Here is a 22,416-nt window from a genome sequence, read left to right on the forward strand (position 1 = left end):
CTTTTTTTTTTTTTTTTTTTTTTTTTTTAATCTCAACTGTCTGGTTCTTGAATGTGAACTTTCTGGGTGACAATGCTGTGTCAAAAGGCTGACACCATGTCGCTCCCCCCTGGCACTTCAGACTGTGATGTTCCTTAGAGTCTTCAAGTTCGAATGGGAATGGATGCCACCCAAAACATCCCGTGTACTGGTACAAGGGGGCATTTGGAGAAAAGACTCCTAGAAGATGCCATCTGAGCACGAAGAGAGCCTTCAACAGAGCCAGAGGTCCCCTGCTGAACCAATCCTGACAGGACCTGGTTCTGGGACTCCTGATTTAAGCTGCCTAGACTAAGTGTGAGACTTTGTATACAGCCTAAGAGACTGGCACATGTGCAGAACTCTCCCCAGGGGACCTGCGGCATTCTGTCTTCAGTCACACTGCACGAGTTCAGGTGTATGTGTGGAAGTCCGGGTGACCATCCAGGCAAGCATGCCTGAGTGTCGGCCCTTCTGAGCACCTTTCCCTAGAAGCCAGTGCCCTTTTCTTGGCAGCTAATATATTTAATTTTAAAATCCATGTGGGGTTAATTGGACTTAGACCACAGGCCAGGCTCTCCCCAAATGAGATCTGTGAAGTATTCGTTCTAGGCAGACAAAGGGTAGCCTTTCAGTGTCCTTGAGATCAGGAACAGGTAATCAGATTACGGTGCCCCCGTGGTGCTCTCTGCAGCTGGCTCCGTGCACATGCGGTACACACGACACCCACCTGGATCCTAGATGGCTCTGCTAAGTGGGAGGAAGAGCAGCTGGCTGAACCTGAGCTGAGAAAGCCAGAGGTATGGCTGAGGAATGCCTCTATGGTGGCTCCGTGCAGACACCATAGGGGCCTGGCACAGCAGAGGCAAAGGGCCAGATGTGAAGCAGCAATGAGAGGGCTGGCTGAATGGGAAAGAAGGAAGATACGACCCCGGGGAAGCAGGTAGCCTGGTACGGCTGGACCCCAGAGGGTCCCACTAGGACATCTCCACCACCCGGCATCCCCAGCTAGGCTAGGCAGACAAGCGGCACAGTTAATGGGCCCCCCACCTTGGATCCCTGTGGTCACCTCCCCAGAGGTCTTTGCTGAGCGGTCCCCCTAGAAGGCTGCTAGGTTCCTTGGGCTGGTTTGGAATGCTGATTGCTGCCACTCTAGCAGCCCTAGGTTCTGTGTCTGCAGGGGCTGCTGGTGAGGCCACACGGGGGACCAAGGCAGTAGGCACTGAAGGGGAGAGGGGATTCTGGTGGCACCCGGTGTGTTCCAGAAGGGGGAGTGCAGTTAGCACAGTGTGGCCTCCAGCAGAGGAGATCTGCTGGGAGGAACTACAGGTGGGCCTGGGAGAGTCTACCAAGGAAGCATCTGGAGGCAACAGAGGCACCAAACTGTCCTTCCCTCTAGAGAGTCCTGGGCAGTCACCGGCCTTGCAACCTTCTGCCTGGGCTCGCAGGATCTTTGGTCTGGGCTTGGTGGGGCCCTTCTGCCTCCAGTAGGGTAGATGTCTGTGGTTCAGTCTGTTGGCCCAGCGAAGTCTCTGGGGGAGGGCCAACTGCCAGGAAGCCCGGCCTTTTGGTCCAAGGTTCCACGGGCGCCTCCCCAGCTGATTCATCTGGGTCCTCATGGCGGCCACTTCCTGGGACAGGCCTGCCAACGCTGCTGCAAGCTGGTCCAGCTTGTCTGTGAGGGCAGTACCAAGGCTGTGCAGCTCCTGCTGCAGGGACCTGCCACAGGTGCATGGTGGCTGGAGAGAAGCAGGTGGCCACTCTGACAAGATAGACGTGGGAAGGGGAGACTTGTTGGATGGCTCCAGAGGGTCCCCAGAGAGCAGCTTCTCTTGGGTCCTGTCTAAAATGAGAGGAAGGATGGGTAAGAGTGAGGATAATCTCTCTGGTCCCAGAGACTTCTTTAGTGTATTCAGTATTCGGCCTGTAAGGCCTGGTTTCCAGAGAATTTTAATCTCAGGTTTCTTCTTTTCCAAAACCATCTAATCCTTCAGTCCCCCATCCCTCGGAGTGGGTCTCACCCCAGCCAACATAGTGCCATTCTTCACCCACTCGGCTTACACTGGAAGAGGAATCTGCTGTTTGCTAAACGCCACTCAAGGTCTGCCCTTGTCTTTTCAGTGCCTTTAGGGCTGCAGACAGTGAAGGATAGCTGATGGCCTGAGTGGCTCAAGGACACCAAGTGGCCTGGGTTGCTTAGTGAAATCTTGTCTCAAACAAACACGGACAGTTAAACTCCACAAAACAACGTAAGAATGTGGTGTGATGCTTCATCTGAGGGAGGTGCCAAGGGCTCTGAACAAAACCTTTTCAGAGCAAGGAGGCAAAGCTCACGGGCAAAGAAGGTGGCCAGCACAGGTACAAAAGCCAGCCAAGGGCAATCGGCCCAGACACCTGAGTCCTGCACATCTGTGAGGTCTTCCCAGCAAGCTCAGGACACAGGTGCACCAGCCTGCCTGTTGTCTCTGTGGATCCCTGAAGCAGTGTGTGATGTGAATTTTGAAGCCTGTCCTTTGGCCAGGGCGATGGTAGCCAGGTCACTCAACAGTGCTGAGGTTCAGGTCCCTCAGACCCGATGGCTCCCTACATGCTTCTCAATGCCTCTGCAAGGTGAGCCTGTGCACCTTATGAAAACCCTGAAGTAAAGTGAGCCGTGTATCCAAGTGGCTTCAATGTAACTTTCCTATCCATGATCCGAATGATGAACTTGGAACATGTTTACTTCCTTAGGATGGGACCTGGGTTCTGATTTTCCCGGAGGCCACTAATGCACAGCAAACGCTGGAAAAGCCACCCATTTACCTGCAGCACTAGGTTGCCCAGGTCCAGGCGCCGGGTCCCTGGGGTCTTCAGAACCCTTGGGCTCAGGCCTTTCCTCCAGTTGAGTGGCAGGCTGTGGGTGCCCAGCTGCTTCTGCAGGAAGAGCACAGAGCACTTGGGACAAGGACAATTGTTTTCTCAGAGCCACTCCAACACGGGGGATATTCTGATGAGCCACATCCCTCACTCCCACCCTCATACCAATGGCAAATCTTCAACTTCTAAACAACGATTATGTCAGAGGCCAGATGTTGGGGAGCCCAACACTGGTGGGCTGCCTGCTGTGACACCTAGGGACCCACTCGGCCATTTCCTACCAAGTCCTCAGTGTCTTAGAAGGAAATGGGGCTCCTCCTGCACAGGTGGTAGCCAGGGCCTGTGAGCAGAACAGCCTCTGAAGATGGTTCCTTGAGTCCTACCTCCTCTTTTCCCTTCTCCTTTTTCTTCAACACTGCAGACAGGGCCAGGTGGGCAGGTGCGCTCTGCAGCCTCTTCTATTCTGGGTGGGTGGGACTTAACTTCTGTGCCTTCTGCTCTTCCTGTAGGAACAAAGTCTTGGTCACAGCTCAGGTAGAGTGTAAAGTGGCTTGTAATACTAGGTGTCATCTCTAGACTCCTGGGACAATTTCAAAAGTTCTATTTCTCATTGTGTAGGTATGTTGAGGATCGGACCCAGGGCCTCATATGTGCTAGACAAGTGCTTTAGCACTGAAAAGTCTTACTTTTGATACTTCTTTTGTTGAATCTGCCAAGTTGAAAAATGTTATTGAAGGCTATATGGTGTATACTGTGCACATACACATGTGTGCATGTATTAGTGAACACGTATGTAGATGCTATCTATCAGGAGTTTACCAAGAGCTCCCTAATGGAACACAGGCCTTGGCTCATGGGCTCACCTTCTCCCTGGCTCAGCTTTAGGATCTAGAGTACAACAAATGAGGAGGACATTTTAACAAGAGTCAGCAGAATGACAGTGACACTCAGAGGCGGAAGTCTGGACCCTTGGCCCCCTGGGAACATGTGGCTGACATCTAGGGAGGTCCCAGCCTTACCTGCACTGAGGCTGCTGCAGTCCCTGTGCTCTGTGCTCTCAGGGTCATCAGCAAGACAGCTATTGTTGTCGACTCTTGGGGATGCTCCCGAGACAGGGCACTGAGGGACGGGACCCTTACAGGAGGGAAGCTGGTCTTTCTCTGTGTCATAAGCAAGCCAGCATCAGAGGACTGACAGGCACCTCAAAGACCAGCTCATTGTCACTCTCACCCCCATGCTACCACACTCACTCTTGGGGGGTGGCTGCCAGAATGCAGGCTCTGGCCTCTGGTCTTCTCCATCAGAGCTGCTGAAGCTGGAACTGGAGCAGGGACTGGGACTGGGGCCGGGACCAGTCACGCAGGTGAAACGCAAGGGCCTCATGGGCAAGATCCCCTTCAGAGAGTTCTCCAGGCGGTGTAGAGGGGAGGGCATGGTGGGTGTCTCTAAACAGAGGAGAAGAGTTCACTGCCAGTGGCTGACAGCACCCGTCTAGATGGCTAGGCACACAGATGTATATTCTTCTGCTTGACCAAATCCCATTTGGGCTCTAGTGGATCCTGAACACAGGGTCCACTTTCTGATCACAGGCAGAGAAGCAACGCCAGAGGCTAGCCATGTCCCTGCCTAACTGACCTGGGGAACTTTCTGGAAGTTTCACGTCCTGAGAAGCGACTCCTCATGAGATTCCAATTAAGTGCCGAGTCTTGCAAGCTAGGCGTCCCTTCTCACGGGATAACCTTTTACTTAGCAGACCATGCACCATGCAAGACCTGGCGTTTACTGAGGGCCACTGATGAGCTAAGTCATCCTTCTGCCCCCAGCAGGGACTAGAACGGTCCTGCCAGAGCTGCCTACAGTCAGGAGTATGTATAGGGGTACCCCTCAATCCCAGCAGCGTCTCCACTGAAGAAACCCCTCCACAGTAGACCCAACAACATCCTACTCATTCTGTCTACTTCTATGTTCATTGCAAGGGAAGGGAGGTAGGACGGAAACAGGAAAACAGAGAGAGGGGAAGGCTATTGCCTTGACAGAAACTAGCTGGAGGGGAACTATGACGTAAGCACCGAAGGCAGCTCACCATCTTGCGGCCATTGCCATGTTCCCGGCCTGGTGATCAGCTGGTGGCAGGTGGGAGTGCAGGTCTGTGGATTGCCCCGATGGAGACTCCTGCTGGCTACTTCTCCCCGACCCTGTCTGAGGTGGGGTGGTTCACATGCCTCGCTCCTCAGTCCTGTTTTAATGAGGAGATTCCTGATAGTCCTATGGAACCTCATACTGTCACAGAACAGACAGAATTTCTGCCACAACCAGGCTTTTCACATACAAGTTTCAGGGGAGAATGACCCTGCTTGGTCACTGCACCAGCCCAAGCCTCATTATTCCCAACCCAAGCTATATGGAATCAAAATGTGCAGACAACAAGGCATGAGGGGATGACACAGCCACAACAGACATTTGGTCAGCAAAGCTCTGGCTCAGTGGAGCAGCAGACAGCAGTGCTGGGCCTCCATGTCCTGGACTCTGCCTATCACTCATTTACCGGAGAGTCTGTATGTATGGGGAAGGACTGACTATCTGCCCGTAGGGCTCTGCCCAAGCTCCATTCCAGAGCATCCTCTCAGCTCAGCTGAGATCTGGCCTGAGGGCTGCTATACTGCTGCCAAAGCCACAGCGTCGAAGTGACTGCTCTTCTCCCAAGTACCCACAAATTCCATTTTGTTACCTTCTCTGTCTGTAGCCCAGTTCCTGGGCTCTGTTCTCTTCAACCCCCTGTCTGCAGCCGAGGGGCAAGGCCAGGCAGCCTGTGGCCTGGGAACAGGGATCTCTCGCAAACAGTTCTCCAGGCCTTGGAGTGGAGAGTTTCCTGGTGGATATCCTGTGAGGGTCAAACATGAACAGTCTTGGATGGGTGTCTAGTGCTCTGGGAAGCCCTGCAGCCTGCCTCTTCTGACCTGATTAGAGCAGAAGAAGAAGACACAGAGTATAGGACATGTCCTGGTAGCTCAGGGCCCAGATGGAGACATGGTCCAAACAACTGTCATCCCTGCTCAGGTGACCCTGGAGAAAGCCTACACAGAAGTCTGCCTTGGGGGCTAGAATGAGGGAGTCTAGTCAAAGGTACAGGTTTTAGGCTCCCTTAGTACAGCAGCTGTCACCATGGTGTGATTCTGCCTGCTTCAGTGTGCAGAATACCCTAACAATCACATGTACACAAGGCTTCTTTTACCCCCCAGGGAGGGCAAGCTGCAGGCCTTCTTGCCTCTGTATGACATCAGGGCACAGGAGGTCTAAATCTCCATAGGTTTCAGATACACTGCAAAGACAATACTCCTAGTCCCAGTCTTGTGCAAATATCAGGAACTAGCTGATGTGAAATTCTAGAGGGATAAGGTAAATGGACAGCACTGGTCACATTCCTCCATGAGGTACCTCCTGTCTATCTGGACCCAGGCAGAGGTTGTAAGCAAGGGACTGTCATGTGGGGCTGGTGTAGCATAGCACAGCACTGAAGTGGACCATAGCAGGCAAAGGTGCTTGGTGCCAAGCCTGAGCACACTTGAGTTTCACTCCAGAACACTTATGGTATAGGAAAATTTAGAACAGCCTCCTGCAAGTTGTCCTCTGATCACAGGTATGCCATGGTACACCCTTGGGGGATGAGGGCTGGGGCTAAAGTTGAAGGACATTGAGTTGTATACTGGGGTGGGGTAGGGGTTCCCTCAGTAGGACTCAGGAAGAGAGAAAGCAGGCTCTGTAATGAAGGTCTCCTGAATGCTACAACTTGCAGCAAAATGTCACTTAGTTCTTTTATGTGCCAGAGAAGACCACAGTATGCCAAACTGCCCACCATTAGGCAGCGTTTGGCAAGACCAGCAGAACTTTTGATGAAGGCAAGAACAGGGCACATACAAACATGTGACTTGCCCAGCTGGTTTTGTCCTTGACCTCTGTCATCTCGGCCTGTATCAGCTCTGTTGCTTTCACGCTGGGTGGTGCTACAAGTCAAGCTTTACATTATTCTGCTGTACACTTAGAGCCATATAGATTAGGAGCTTGGTAGGTGTAGGTTTGGGGACATTGAGAAAATGCAGCTTTGCAGTCATCAACATGCCTGAAGTAAGCCCTCATCACTCTTTGGGCTGCCATATCAGTGAGGCAGATGTCAATTTCCCCAAATCCAGATTCCCATTACTGCTGCTGGCTGAGGAGAAGCTGGTAGGGGTACCCTGGGAGCCACAGGGTTGAGTCATGGGCTGCTAACGCCATGTCAGTGAGGCAGATGTCAATTTTACATTTCCAGGCCGTCCCACTAACAACAGATGTGGCCAGGGCACAGATGAGCAGATGCACTGCGTTTCCAACATAGGACAAGACAGACATGACTGTTCCAAGAGGAAAGACAAAGGGGGATGTCGAGAGAGCTCTATACGACCCCAAAGTCCCCAAGACTGATGCCCTTTGGCAGGGCGCAGGGAGGCAGATGTTACTGAGTACAACTCTGAAGGTGGTCTTCTACGATCCTCTATTTCCCTTAAGCTGGAGGTCAGTTAGTAGTATAGACACTTCTTTTTTTCCAGGATAGGGGAGCATTTACCATAAAGGGAGATTGAGGACACGTGATTGGCACTGTCCTATCCCTCCTGAGCCAAGGAGGACCCCCCTCACTCTGCTGGAACAAGTCCTACGTCTGCTTCTGCACTGGTATCCCAGCTCTTCTTCTGGTGCTGGGGTAGAAATAATAGTGGGCAAGGACCTTGTGCTCCTTCCCAGAGAACTACAGCCTCAGGCTGGACCAGCTCACCTTTCCCAAGCCGTTGTCCATGGCTGCTCCTAGGGCTCCCAAAATCCAGATCCCCATCACTGCTGCTGGCTGAGGAGAAGCTGGAAGGGGTACCCTGGGAGCCACAGGGTTGAATCCCAGGTCCTTCTCTCATGTAGCCCTGCAAGCTCAGAGGCAGAAGTGGCTCCCTTGTAGCTCCTGTAGAAAGAATTATAATTGGGCCAAGGCAGAGCCTGTTGGAGAAGAAGTCCTTGGGCCTTAGAATATCTGGCACTAGGAGACCCAGCCCAGGGAATGAACCCCTTCCCCTTCCAGGGTTTACTACAGCACTGGTAAAAAGTCTCTACCTCCCTCCCCCCTAAACATAAATACTCCCAGGAATAAGGGGAATTCCTCAAAGCAGGGAAGTGGGTGGGTAGAATTAGGCTGTCACAAAACCTGGATAGCTATTTGAAGGAAGGCATAAAGCAGGGGTTAGGAAAGAAGGGCACACACTCGAGGGGGCCCAAGAGGATGACCAACACCTCCCTCCACTGTATGCACTGTCAACCCCGGGCCCAAGTACCTTCACTGTGAGATCCTTGCGGCTGTAGCTCAGACCTCTGAGACCCAGCATCTCCTGGCTGGGGACTTCTGGACCATGAGATGGCTAGTGACTGAAGAGGTGATAACCCACCTGGAGGAATGCCCTTCAGACAGGCCTCCAGAGCTTCTAGAGGTGAGCTTGAGGCCCTGCTGGCTGGACAAGAGAGACCACCTTGTAATGGTCTCTTGCTGGGCCCTGGCCTGCTTGTCAGACCCAACCTTGACCCTTGGCTGGCTGGCCGGCCCACAGCCTGCCTTCTACTAGGATCTACTAGGCACATGATCCTCCAGTGAGGAACACTGAATGTGTTTTTTGCTTCTAAGGAAGAAATAAAGCTGTCCTCAACTCTGAGGAGAACGGTGGGACAGACACCTGAACACAGTGGCCAGCTCCCACAGTCAAGATCTCACTGCCAAACGAAGGTCCTGAAACCAGAGGGCTGCCTGCACATGGGCATGGACTGAGAACATGGACTGTGGTGGAACAGCTTGGGAGGAGAGGCAAGAGAAAGGCTCCTTGGCCAAACTTGCCCGTGAGCTTTGGAACTCATTTCCATTGGAATATATAGATAGATAACCCAGAACTTACCTAGAGTCAAGGGGCCCCAGCGGGGCACACGGACCTCTCTGGTGTCTCCAGTAGAATAGGGACTGTGGCTTTGCCTGCTAAGCTGGCAGGATGCTGGCACCAGGGGACTCTGGGCCCAGACATCTTCCACCTTCACTGTGGCCAGCACACTGCCAGCTGCATGACCGGGATGGGGAGGAGTCTGGAGGGCTCTCATCCCTGTGGGAAAGGTGATTGCTGGAAAGCCCTAATTTCAGGCTTGGACTCACCCTAAGTCCTGAGAGGCTTCTCTTTATAGAGCTAGCAGGGACTTTCAAGGCTCCTCTGCCTCCACAGCAGTCACTGGCTCTGATCCAAGTTACACCCCTATCACCTCTGGGTGCTCCAGAGCTTGCTAAGGGATATTAATATGAGCCCCTCCCTGGCCAGCAACAAATCAGACCTCACTTCTCATGCAGCAGGCTTGGCTCAATCCCACCCTCTACCGTCTTTAAGGACATGTTTTCAGGAAAACAAGGTTATTGATGAGCTGACAAATGATCCCAGTCCAAACATGTGCTAGGAACCCCAACCTCCAGTCAGAGCACCTAGCCCGAGCACAGGATGACAGGAGTCCCCAGTCACAAGTACGGGCTGCTGTGCTACAACTCCTGCCTTCTATTTAGTTTCTCTCCCCCTCCCCAATGTCTCTTCTAGAAAGTTCTAGTACTTTTACCTCCTATAACAACAGCCATTTTGGAAAATTATGAAGCATTGACTAAGGATCGCCTACATGCTTCACTCTTTACAGAGTGATGGAATCAGCACTGGGTTCTCTGACTCACATGCTGACACAGGGCATCACATACAGCTGTAGATGGGAAGCCATCTAGCTCCCCAGCACTCATCCAGCAAGTAGCCTTTACCTCCAGAATTCCTTTTCCCTGGATCCTCCTGCAGCCGCAGGTCTGCTGCTCCTGAGGGGCTGGGACGCCTGCCTGGGGCTTCTGGGATCTCCTTCAGACAGTTCAGCAGGCCCTGAAGGGGACAATCCCCGGATGCTGCCTCTGTCTTGACTAAGGGAAAAGGCACACATTTCACTGTCTCCTGACAGATAGACAAGCACAGTGCTGGGGTGCAGGCTGAGCAGCACAGGGCCAGAAACAGGACCCGCAGACCTGTCAGTGGGCAGCACTTGGGCACAGCTATCACTCAGGGTGCAGACTGAAGGAGCAGGCTGGCAGTTTCTGGGCTCCGAGTACAACTTAGCTTCAAGGTCCATCAGGCTTGACATACATGGGGGGCATTTATATGTGAGAGGAATTCTGTAGTTAAGTTCACCCCAAGCCAGAGGATGGAAGGTTTTCCCCTACAGATACAAGACCAAGGCTCAAAGCTTCAGCAGCCTTTTGAGGGAAACCCTGGACTGCGTGTCCACTGACACCTCATTCACGTCAGCAGAAGGTGACATTTGAGCACCGAAGCCCCCTTCAGAGTCCCATGTCAGAAGGAACAGAGAACAGTGAGGAAAACAGGATAAATTTTGCCGCTGCTATCCTTGAAGGAGGCAGTGGCCTGCAGATGCCTGACCCTAGGGACCCAGGAGCATCCGGGAGCACAGCAACGTCTGTGAATGGCAACCTGGACCTTCCAGGACTTTGGAGACTTTGGCCTGAGCAGGCCAGGTGCCCAGGGACTCACCCGGGCAGGGCAGGCTCCCCGCCTCCACCTCAGCTCTGGTCTGTTTCAACACACTCAAGCCAGGGAGAGAAGATGACAAGTCTGGGGCTGTCCCCCGGTGCTGGGGCAGGGGCACAAGGATCTCCTTCAGACAGTTGATGAGGCCTTGCAAGGGACTGTTCTCGGGAGAGGTTCCTAAGCACAGACAGGGCAGCTAAGGTTAGCGTAGTCTGCACAGGCAGCATGAGACCCTCAGTTCTCCCCACCATCTCTGCAGCTGAGAATCACCCATATAAACAGCAGCCGTTCTCAACCTGTGGGTCGGAACACCCTCAGGAGTAGCGAGGGTATCTGTACATCAGATATACAGATGTCCTGTCTATCAGACATTTACATTACGAGTCATAACAGTAGCAAAATTACAGTTATGAAGTAGGAACAAAATAATTTCATTATTGGGGGTCATCATAATACGAGGAACTGTATTAAAGGGTCGCAGCATTAGAAAGGTTGGGAACCACTGGCTTGTGGGGTTGTCGTGAAGTTCAGTTGAGAGAGTGACATGACCTCCACTGACGCCACTCAGCTCTAGGCTGTTCAACCCCAGGAAGGCCAGTCCTTTACCTGTTTCCATGCTGCCTGTATCCTGGCCTAGGCGGCTCTTGCTCTGATCCAGGCTTTGAGTGGGATGAATGGATGTCTCTCCCAAGGCTCCTACGCCTTCCTTCTCTAGAGACAGTGATTTATCAGCAATTCCTACTGCAAAACACAAAGAAGGCCATGTTTGGAGGAAGGGGAGGGACTCAGACTCTGGGATCTCCCCAGATCTGTTTACCTAGAGGATAGACCACTCTAACTCTCTAATCCTTTGAGAGTCACCAAAATCCTTAATAGTAGGCTCATGCTGGGGCTATCTTTAGAGGATTTGTTCCAGGAGGGCTGGAGGCTGTTTCCTGTTTCCTTTTGGTCTAGCTGTGAATACTAAGACTTGTATATGCCAAAATATTCCCAGACATTTTCCCTGACCCCAGTCTCTGAATCTGGCCAGGCCAATGAAGCCGATGGCTACAACACAGGTCAGGCTTGTACTCATACGTCTTACGTGGGGCTCGTAAAACAGATGGCACATGGAATCACAGGCTAATTGGGAAACATGTTTTGGAATGTCCTTTTAAATCTTTATTCCTTTAAATATTCTAAATTAAAACACCAAAACAGGGCTGGAGAGATAACTTAGCCATTAAAGGCTAGGCTCAGAACCAAAAGTAAAAAACCAAAACATTCAAACAAGTATAACTTCAAAGAATTTCAAAAGATAAAATGAGACCCTAGAGAAACTCTTGTGACCAGCATTGCTTCCCTGCTGCTAGGTCTAAGAATCTGACCAGGTGCACACAGGTAAGTGACCTGCTGGTCCTGTATATTAGGAACTGATCAGAGCTCCCTTTGTGCATATACATTCCTCAGTGATCACCACGTGGGAAAGGCCATCTGGAACCAAGCATCACATCATCTGGTCTGTAGGCCAGAGGCCAAGTGCATTTTCTCACTGTTCAGAGGCCTTGGTCTCCTGCTAGCTACGGAGCAAGCCAAGGCAGAAGAAGTGAAGAGGGTCCAGGGTCCAAGGCCAATTCCAGGGCTGGGCCTCTATGATGCTGGGCGTCCCTGTGCATGTTAGGTCAGACTCACTAGTAGGTAGGGGGCTTCCTTGTGCCCAGTCTCCAGGACAGCCACTGGAAGATGAGCTGCCTGTGGGTGTGGTGGCCAGGCTGGGGTGGCTTGCAGAGCTCTCCAGAAGAGAACTGAGCAGGCCTCGGGAAGGGCAAGTTTCCATAACCACAGCTACTGTTGGGAGATGGAGTAACGCCCTGTCATGTTCCACTAACAACAGCCAGGAGCCAGTGACCTAAGCACTGTCACTACTAAGCTCCAAAACTATAAGATGTATGCTCTTGGCCTGACAAAGCACAGAGCAGCCATATTTCACCAGGTCGGTGCCACTCTATACCTCTGCTCCCTTCCTATGTCATCCAACATTAACTGAAGAGGGCTGCGGCAGGCAAGGGGACATGTTCTAGGGTGGGTTGGGTCCTGAGCTGACCAAGTGCGGAGAGAAAGAACAGTTTTTGTGAAGCAGAAAGAGCAAAGGCTGGCAATAGGATCTAGGCCCCACTGCTATCTGGACAAAGCTTAGCTTCTCTCTCATTTCTCCAAACACTGCTCACCACCATGCGAAGTGCAAAGCTCCAGGGAGGGATTGCCAGGTGGCTGGACCCACACAGAAACACCATGAGAAGGCATGAGCTGTTCCCACACCTACTAGGTCCCAGAAGCTCAAGCTCAGAGGATGAGCACACAGCGAGGAGGTCAAGAGCTGAGCTGGAAGGCAGCTCTGCATGGCACTGTGGACTGTAGTGAGGTCACTCTTGCAGCTTGTGTGACTTACCCTCAGGGCTCGTTTGCTCCCCATCCAGACTGGTGCTCCCACTCTCGGAGTAGTCCTCGGTGCCCTTCACTTCCCCAAACAAGAACTCTGGAATCTCCTTCACCAGCTGCACCAAGGCCGTGAGGTGTAGGCTCTGCTGCGGTTGCTCTCCTGAGGAGAGATGTGTGAACCCTGCACTCAGTCCCCTAGCTCCTCAGGGCACCTTCCCCATCACAGATGGAGCAGCCAAACAGGGCAAATGGCGCAGGGACGGAGGGCTGGGCTCAGGAGGGTTCTGCACTTGTCGCCTTCCCATCAAGGGCAATACTGAAGGGCCCTGTGGCCCCTCTGGTGTTCTACCTTTCCTCACTTACTCTGGGCCCCATGTTTCACCTCTGCTATCTAAACTGCAGGCTGGCTCTGGATAGTGGCGAGTGAGGCCCAAGGCAGAGGTTGTCCCTGACATGACCTCAGGTTTTATTCTGAGCATTTCTCCATGGAATAGACTACATGTAACCAACATCCAACCCAGAGGAGTAAGGGGTGAGACTCAAGGAGGCCTGGACTGAGTTAGTGGAAGTCTAAGTGTTGCTTGAGGGGCAGAACCTAGGGGCTAAAAACCATGACTAAGAGGAAGTGCTCAAAGTCCATTGGGAGAACCTACCCTGAGGACCATGCTCCAAAGGGGGTTCTTGTCCCTTATCATGGCTCTCTCCTGCTGTGCCTCCTCCAGACTCTGCGGGTGACAGGAAAGCAGAGAGAGGAAGCAGCTCAGCAGTCCCTGGAGAGAGAAGGAGCAGTTACTCTGGGAACTGAGTGGCTTCTACCCTCCCACAGTCATGTGACAGCCCAGATGCCTGCTCATCTATGTATAGCCTTCCATACATGTTTGTGTGGTCATCAAATTCAAAAGATCGCATGCCCTTAAAAGCCTTGCACCTAGACACCCACTCTAGCTCACAGAAACAAAGGAACAAAGGAAAGTAAGGACCTGGGCAGCCTCAGGTTCTGAACACTTCCCTAAAACTACTCAGTTCAACGGAGATGAAGACAAGGCCTTGAGGAGCTGAGGGTCTCACAAAGACTCAAGACTCCCGGCCATGTATGCTGACATCCTTCACTGCTACCCTCTTCTGTCCCTGCAACCCACACTCTAGAGGCCTCAGGACCTCACCCACAGACACCAACGTCTCGTAGTTTTCCCGCATCACGTCTCTGTAGAATTCCCGCTGCCCCTCCTGCAGGAGCCGCCACTCCTCTTCAGAGAACCGCACGGCCAGGTCCTTGAAGCTGATGGGCACCTGTGGGCACAGTCTCCGGGGGGGTTGGCTGCATGCATGCCAACAAGGCCCACCCAAACTGTCCCTTAGAACTCCGTGAGCCACACAGAGCTCCTGGTAGACACTGTGAGCAGGCCGCGCAGACAGGTGGGGCCTGGCCGGGGAGTTGCAGTTACTGGGACAGAGCTGGAGTTAGCTGGGTGCCCAGTTGCTTCCAGCAACTTTTTAGAAAGAAGGTCACCAGAGGTGTGACTTGGAAAGATAAAGCTACATTCCTAAGTACCCAGGAAAGCCCTGCATTCGCTGTGTCTGAATGTCCAAGGACCCAGAACTCCAGCACCGGGGCACTGAAAGGGGGACACCAGGTTACTAATAAAACCTGCTTGTTACCAAGGTCTAGTATTCTTTGCCCCAAATTCTTGGGGTCAGATGTGTTTTGGATATTTGGTTTTGACTGCTCTCCTATACATAACAAGTTATCTTAGAGATAGCACTCAAGTCAAAACAAGAAAGTCACTTATATTTTGTTCTTTGGACACCTAGCTGAAGGTAACTTCAGCAGTGTTTTTAGTGCGCCTGCATTTTGACTGCAAGGGTTACAGGAGCTCAGATGTGGACTTCTCCACACACAGCATCACACAGCTGAAAAGCTTTGCCTTTTGAAGCATTTTCCATCCCAGATTGCTAGACTCGTGCTAACCAACCTGCAGAGCAAAGGAAAAATCCCACTTGATCCTCTTCAACAGGGATGACACAATTTATGTCAGAAATTAAACCCCTCCAAACAAGCAGGTGGAGGGGCAGTGACAGAAAACTCAGGAAGCCTTGGAGGTCTAGAGAAGAGTGACTCCTTCTCACCTGCCAGCCAGGCAGCAAGTGAGCCAGGCACTCGCAGGCCTGACCTGACCTGAGCTTAGGGCGCCTAATCTCCAGACTCCAGTGTGGGTCCTAGCTGCTGGGCAGAAGCCCTCTTCACTTTCCCAGCCCCACCTGCCCTTCACGGCTTCAACTCTCTACAAACCCTGGTACAGCTGTGGTTAATTCCGTTGCAGACGGCTGTGACACCCACCAGCAGGCTCATGCAGCAGAAGCATGCAGCGAGAGGAGATGTCCACAGCGCCCTTCTAGGCTCCATCTCACCATGCTTCCTACCCCACTACTGCCAGTTAGCACTGAAAGCCTGCAGTGTGGTCCTTAGGAACCTGCTCAGAAGACACCCCAAACCCAGGAGTCTCGGGTAACAGTGCTTCACATCCATACTCCATGCTTTCTGCCTTGCTTGCCTGCACCCTGTGGCTTTGTGAGATTAAAGCAACATCTAGCGTCTTTAAAAGCCGTCACTCAGGGGGCTTTCACACAGCCGTGAAGACTCAGACGATAACCGGCAGCCGATGGGCATGAACTTAAATTATGGCCGAAGTTAACTGTGCAAATGGCACAAACAGAAGGTAAATGGTGGGAAGAATCCATCTAGGTTAGAGACAAGCATGACCTGCAAGAAGGACCTGTAGAGAAAATGGAGACAGTCCTACTAAAACAGGGGAGAATCTACTGCTTATTCCATGCACTTGTCAGTGACTTTAAAAACTATCTCTGCTACTAGCTGACAGCCCTGTCACCGCTCCTTGCCGTCTCTCTGCCTGCCATTCCTGACAGGTGACAGCTTCCCCTGTGCATCACTAGACATACATCGAGAGCCCTGACATTTTGAAGTAGTTAGTCTCCAGCCACACATCTGGCCAGGGACCGCGTCTCCACTGACTGTTGACATCCAGAAGCCCGGAAGGAATCAGAGGCAGAGTCCCTTGCCTCTTGGTTTGCTGTGCATTCCCAACCATCTCTATGGCCTGCTAGGCAACCCAGCAGGCTCTTTCCCCAAGCTTAATCTGTGCCTCTGGCCCACTATAGCCACTATTCCTCGGGAACATCTCAGATACTCCGCAAACCTCTAGCAGGGAGCCCTTCTGCATTTCTTGTAGGCCTCCTAACACTTAAAATGTGGACAGGCTTAGGTTCGGTACTAAAGAGCCAACAGGGTAGGCATGACACTGCTGTCCTTCAAAATGGCTAGCACCAGGTGGCCCAGGCAGACACCTGGCAATGTGCATCTCAAAAGGGTTTGTACCTAATCAACACAGAGGTTAATCTGTATGATACAGCTCATGCTGAACACATGCCTTCTTCCAAGGTGTCTGCAGCTGGGCCAGGTGCCAGAAAAAGGTGCTAAATGACCTGTTCTAAGCAACAATCCTGAGTCTTAGGTCTCTGGCAAGATTCCCCCAGTGGGCATTCCACACGGGGTCATTCAGCATCACACTGGAGGAGCTAAGTGCTTCTTGGTGACTGCACTAGAGGCCTCTGGGAAACTGCCCTCAAGCTTCCTCTAAACTCACCCCAAAAGACAACACCTCTGCTGTCTGCTGGATCTGTCAGATGTCTTCCCATTATCATGGACACAGCAATGCCTGTAACCACCTGCTGAGCCTGAATCCTCATGGGAGTCTCTGAGCCTCAGATGCTCTTGGAGGGCCCAACACAGGACCTCATTATATTTGTCTACCTTACAACCCTCCCCCGACCCCAGGCACTCAATCCATCACTTCCTAGCCTCGCCTCTGGCATCTCTGCCATAGCTCTGTCCTCTGGTCCCTTGTGATGCTGCCCTCCCTGCCTCCCTTCTGGGATCCTAGCAGCCAATGCCTGGGAGCCATGGGGGCTGGCGAGTGGGAAGACCCAGGGAACCCTCATATGTGAGCTGCAGACTCCCAGGTCTGTGACAATGGGCTCAGGATCTAATGGGCATATGTGTGCCTCCTACAAACCAAATATGCCTGTTTTACTTGCACACTTTAATTAGTGTTTAATCATGTGCAGATGCTGTTGTGATGAACGTGCATGTCCCTTAAAAGTCACACAAATCACGACACATGAACACCTACCACCTAGTGCAGTAAGTGGATAACTATGTGGGATCATGGAGACTTCAGCATCAGAAAGGGGTCACAGAGCCAATAGAAGAGAAGCCCCTGTTTATAACCCAACTGTAATAGCTAAGGAAACACAGGAATGATCAGTCACCGGAAAGGGTGGCCAAGCCGTGGCAAGACAGAGGCACGACCCAATGGCCTGCACCCTGAAGAGCTGGAATTGGCCAACTGTTCTAGCCTGGACAGAAGGGTGTGCCCATGGAACGGTGTAAGTTTGCAGATGGAGTCCAGCAAAAGGGAAGGACTGGCTTGTGGGTCCCTGGCCTTTGCCAAGTGACATGTGTATTCTGACCTACATAGCAGAACTCCTCTTAAATAGCAGTGTGGCTCAGGCTACCAGAGCTCCGTGCTGCCAGCTGTTACGTTTGTCCAGCACCTCTGTGCTTCTGAGACAGCTCTCCATTAGCACTTGGTTTCCCAAGTGGGGTCCACTCTAGGTGCAAGAGTGATTAGGCCATGCATAGATTACAGCCAGTATCTGGGGGCCTCATTTCCTGATAATGATGGGTTCAACCCTCTTCTTCCTCGCTTACTGCTCTTCTGCCTTCCACTGTGGGATGATAGTGCTATTGGTTAATGTAAAGTGTCTCCCTGCCACCCATCAAGTTCACATTTTAAACACTTGTTCCCTGACTGCTGAACTATTTTAGGAGGTCATGGAAACTAGAGGTCACGGAGGTAGGTCCTTTGAAATATAGTACTCCTGGTCCCTTCTTGTCACACCCCCTATCTCCCAATCAACCAGACTTGGAGAATACACACCTTGTTGCCATGATGTTCTGCTCAAGTACAGGGGTCAAATGTCCATGACTGAACCGCCTGAGAGCATAAGCCAAAGTAAATCTAGCCTCTCTTAGGTGTTCCTGCTGGGTATTTGGTCAGAGCAACCAGAAAAGTAGCTAACCCGCACATTAAGGCAACCCTTGCCAGATGCCAGTTCTTTGCCAGACATTGACACCCTGACTTTAGATTTCTCAGCAGCCAGAACTGTAAAACAAAAATCTGGTATGTTTTTGTTGTCTGCTTTTTGAGAGAGGGTCTCACTATTGTAGCTCTGGCTGTCCTGAAACTTATCATCTAAGTCAGGCTGGCTTTAAACTCACACAGATTCAGCTCTATGTCCCAAGGGCTGTGATTAAAAGTGTGCACCACCATATCCAGCCAAAATCTGTTCTTTATAAGTGACCCACCCTAGGCATTTAAATACAAAAACACAAACAAGACAGGTGGCCAGATATTTCAATAGCTGCATCTCTATGCATTTTCAGTTTGTCAGCTCCATTTTTCACTGTAAAGTAAGCCCTTGGCTTTCTTCCTCTCTGTGTCTATTTCTACTACTAAAAGAGAATACCTGAGACAGGGTGATTTATAAAGAAAAAAAATTGATTTCTTAAGTTGCAGATGCTGGGAAGTATACAGTTAAGGGGCCATGTTGGTGAGTGCTTCCCTGCCATATCACATGTACATGACAGTTTCATGCGGAACGTCACGTGGGGAAACAAAGCAAGCCAGAGAGGCTTTTAAACAAGGCTACTCCCTCAGTAACCCACGAACTCCAATGACTCCCACACAACCAATGAACATATGATACTAGGAACTACGTTTCTAACAGGTGAAATCTGGAGGATATTGTCAAACCACAGCTTTCGTGTTCATGTGTCTTCCGTGAGTCTGCTTAGCATAAGTTGGTCCTCTTGAGAACCATAACCTACAATGAGCTGAACGACAACAAATTATTTATGAGACTTCAGACCAACCGGCTGACCTCTCTAAGCCACAGCAAACTCATCTGTAACAGTGGCTCATATCCTAGTTCATAGGACTATTGTACAGACAAGACTAATTGCTGCAGGCAAAAGGTCTGGAATAAACGCTGAGACACATGAAGTGCTGTGACTGGTGTCACTGCAGCCAAGCTTATCTGCCTAATATGTGTCTACAGAGTATAGCTTGCCACCTCAGGCAGTTCTATACGCCACTCTTGAGTGACTTTGGGGGGTGGCATATGTGACTCTTTATCTCAAGGCTAAATATATCTGGCTCTTTTAGGCCTTTGCCTGTGGTATTTTCCAGGCCTCTTTCCAACCTAGCCTCAAAAGGAAATCTTTATTGACAATGTTGTGACTGGGAAGATGCTCCCTTCAGGTCTTTCCCAAGAGGAAGTGTTTCCCTGGCACACCCTGGGACTGATCCCCAATACCACACAAACCAGCTATGGTGGCACATTCCTATACTTCCAGGTGGTTGTAGGAGGATCAGAAGTTCAAGGTCATCTTCAACCACATGAGACACTGTCTCCAAAATAAATGAAATAAAATAAAAAGTGAAGAAAGAGTGAACAGTGTGTGCGCAGGAGAGGTAGTAGGAAGAGGAGGGGAAGAGACAGACAGACGGGTGGGGAGATTGACTTCAGGAGGATAGCTACAACTGGCTTGCCCTCTGGGCCCCTGCCCCCAACCATCAGAAAAAAAAAAAAAAGTTTCTGAGACTAAGTAGGACAACTCTAGTTGGTCAAGCTCCCTGCTAACAGCTGCCATGATGGGCCTCCTGAAAAACTGCTTTCACTGTGTCAGTCCTTCTGTGAAACTGCACTCACGGTCACTCAGCACTCACAGCCTTTGTTAGCCTAGCCTCACTGCACCCCATGCCTCAGGCTACCAGGTCGGCCCTGTACCATGCTGCCACTCACCATCTGTACCATGCTGGCACTCACCATTCCCACCTGCAGACCGTGCACACACACCTATGATTCCGGTGGTCACCCTGAACACAAAGATTACAGACCTTCCGTATCCCTCTCCATCAGACCGTGACCCTTAGCTCCCACAGATCATGCCTGACCATCTTTTCCACGCAGCAACAGAATTTGGATACTCTTCCTTCAACATCAGGTCTGAGAGATCCGAGGTCTAACTCCCTCATCTACAGAACAGAAAACCCAAATAAGCAGATTTATGGTGGGGTCGATGCGCGTGTCTGAGCAAAAGCCTATCAGCCAAAGCTACAAAGGGCACTTCCAGGCCAGACAACATCTCATTTACCTGGCTTATCGTTTCTACCAAGATACTGTAGGGTATTAGTGATACCTAGACACTACTACAACACAGCTGCCTAAGTCTGGTCAAAGCTTGTGGGTACCAAAATAGCATGTCTGACTCCTGGTGTCTACCCAGAAGGCAGTGCAGCAACTGCCCTGGCATCTTCACAGCCCACGACCCTGCCCAAACTGTTCCTAGGTCACAAGAGCATACGGGGGGTATTTTTCAGCTCTGGGATTGAAGCATCTCACCAGCATAACGTGGGTCTGTTTTCTTTCTTCCCACTTTCTCGGCCCCACTCCCCGGGATGCCGTATCTTAACAAAAATGTCAGATTTAGTTATTCCCCCAAGTCCCGCTGAGGCTTCAATCGTACACACCCTCTCACGATATCTTGTACTGAAGAGCCAAGAGAATGAGTTCCCAGGCAGAAAAAAAGCTCCAGGTCCGTGGGTCCTCGGGGAATGCGAGATCCCAAGACTTCTGGCTAAGGAATCCTGGGCATCTGGCCGGCTCGGATGGGCTCACCCGAGCTCAAAGTCGGCGGTGCCCGCTCCTCCCGGGCCCGTCACCCCGGGGAAGGCGCAGCGCCGAGAAGCCCGGCCGAGGCGTCCGTCGGTCCGCAAAGGCTTGCCTTACCTGGTGCGCCATGGCGGAACTCAGCTTCGCGACTCCCTGGCCCACCTAGCTTCCGGCGCGGCTCCGGCAGAAAGCTGCACCCAGACCCTCGAGACCCTCGGGAATAGCGGCCCGGTTCTGTACGGGAGGAGGCGGGGCCGGGGGCCTGGCTGCACCAGGAGCCGCACAGTTGGCTCTCCTGGGTCAGCCCGGTGCCTCGCATCCCGGGAGGGGTTGGTCCCGCTTCCGCCCGCAGCCCCCAGCCTCACAGCGAGAACAACGCAGGCGCAGACTACACTTCCCAGAGGGCTCCATGGCTGGGGCGTGGCTCCGGGGGTGTGTGGTGGAGGGGTGCTGCTCACTGCTCCGCCCCTCGCACTTCTTGCTCCTCAGGTTCAGGGACCAGCTGGGCGTCCCCTACGTCCTGGCAGGCTTGCGGCTGCGCATGCTTAGGTGCAAACAACCGTTCATCCATACAACTATCCATCCACTCGTGCATTTCTTCTAGCATCCGGCGCTTTGTGAGCGTGTCCTGTGCAGGTGCCAGGTGGGGATGCGTGGATAAAAAGGAATCAGTTTCTCCCATAGGCCGCACTCACGTAAATCCGACCCTGTGTGGTTGAGGGGCCAGGGCACAATGGCTCACCACCACACTGACCTGCGTCACTATTTTTTGTGTGACTATTTGCTGGTGTCGCCCGCTGATGGTAGCAGCCCCCGTGGTTCCTGACAAATACTAAGTGTGGGCCCCACCCTCCCTGGATTCGTCTGTGCTGCTGTCTGTGAGGTGCAGACGCAGCACAGTGCTCAGGCTGAGCCCTGTGACGCTCATTTTCCTTCCAGGAGCCCTCTCAGTGTATATCTCCCTCATTCATTACGTGGAAAAAACTCAAAGAGGAGAAGTTTGTGGAACTTCAACTGCTCTTTGGAACAGGTGCTTGGAGCCACAGCGGAAGCAGAAGCCACCTCGCCCAGGACTTGTCCTTTCCTGCTCCCCACTCCTGAAAATGCCTGCAGGACAGTCCCCTCATCTGATATCTTCTGAGGAAGGCGGATTTCTCTCCTAGACACCTCAGCATGGTTCTTTAGCGATTCTGGCCTACATGGGCCCCACTGGCTTTGTATGCCGACATGCCAGAACACAGGATGTGGCCTTGGAGGGAACAAGTAATCAGAGACCATTAACCATATTGCCCAGCACAGCTGAGTGAATTTCCTCCTTCACACTCCAAGGACAGGACTGGAACACGGAAAAAGCGAACTGAAAGTTGAAGCTCATCTCCAATAGCATCTCAGGGTAAGTCCTAGGCCTGAAGCCAGGAACCCATGATCCCTAAACCATAAAGTCCTCTCAAAACTTTTCAAAAAGAAAAGACAAAACCTACAGTATTGAAAGTGTATTGACTCTGCCTTGCTTGAAGTGTCCTCCTCCTCTCTGGACTTGGTGCAGCATTTGGAGATTTGGGCCGTCTGTCACTAAGAACTGCTTACACCATCAAACTTGTTGAATGGCCAGTTGTTAAAGTTACGGGAAAAACTGCTGCCCCCCTCCCCCATTACCTGTTTGACAATTCTTGCCCTTACTCCACCCCTTATA

General features: G+C 51.8%; 1 protein-coding gene across 1 annotated transcript; it reads right to left on the reverse strand.

Moving 5' to 3' along the window:
* Positions 1-24: 24 nt before the first annotated feature.
* Krba1 (KRAB-A domain containing 1) lies at positions 25-20,911 on the reverse strand. Its single transcript, XM_055605494.1, has 17 exons — positions 20,841-20,911; positions 14,072-14,198; positions 13,562-13,678; positions 12,919-13,068; positions 11,097-11,231; positions 10,494-10,667; positions 9,719-9,868; positions 8,835-9,032; positions 8,226-8,399; positions 7,682-7,858; positions 5,603-5,755; positions 4,958-5,110; positions 4,125-4,319; positions 3,894-4,034; positions 3,258-3,377; positions 2,821-2,931; positions 25-1,861 (listed from the first exon to the last, which is right to left on the reverse strand). Exons 1-17 carry the CDS (start codon positions 20,850-20,852, stop codon positions 1,053-1,055), a joined length of 3,096 nt encoding a protein of 1,031 aa, XP_055461469.1. The 5' UTR covers positions 20,853-20,911; the 3' UTR covers positions 25-1,052.
* Between the last annotated feature and the right edge of the window lie 1,505 nt (positions 20,912-22,416).

Source organism: Psammomys obesus, unplaced genomic scaffold, assembly GCF_907164565.1.
Source record: "Psammomys obesus unplaced genomic scaffold, mPsaObe1.curated_primary_1811, whole genome shotgun sequence".
NCBI classification, from domain to species: Eukaryota; Metazoa; Chordata; class Mammalia; order Rodentia; family Muridae; genus Psammomys; species Psammomys obesus.

Excerpts from the sequence above, each read along its gene's own strand:
- Krba1 (XM_055605494.1), bottom strand. Across the intron at positions 11,232-12,918 it reads GGAGCAAACGAGCCCTGAGG|TAGGAATTGCTGATAAATCA; the intron begins GTAAGTCACACA and ends TGTGTTTTGCAG. Across the intron at positions 5,756-7,681 it reads TGGACAACGGCTTGGGAAAG|GATATCCACCAGGAAACTCT; the intron begins GTGAGCTGGTCC and ends TGACCCTCACAG.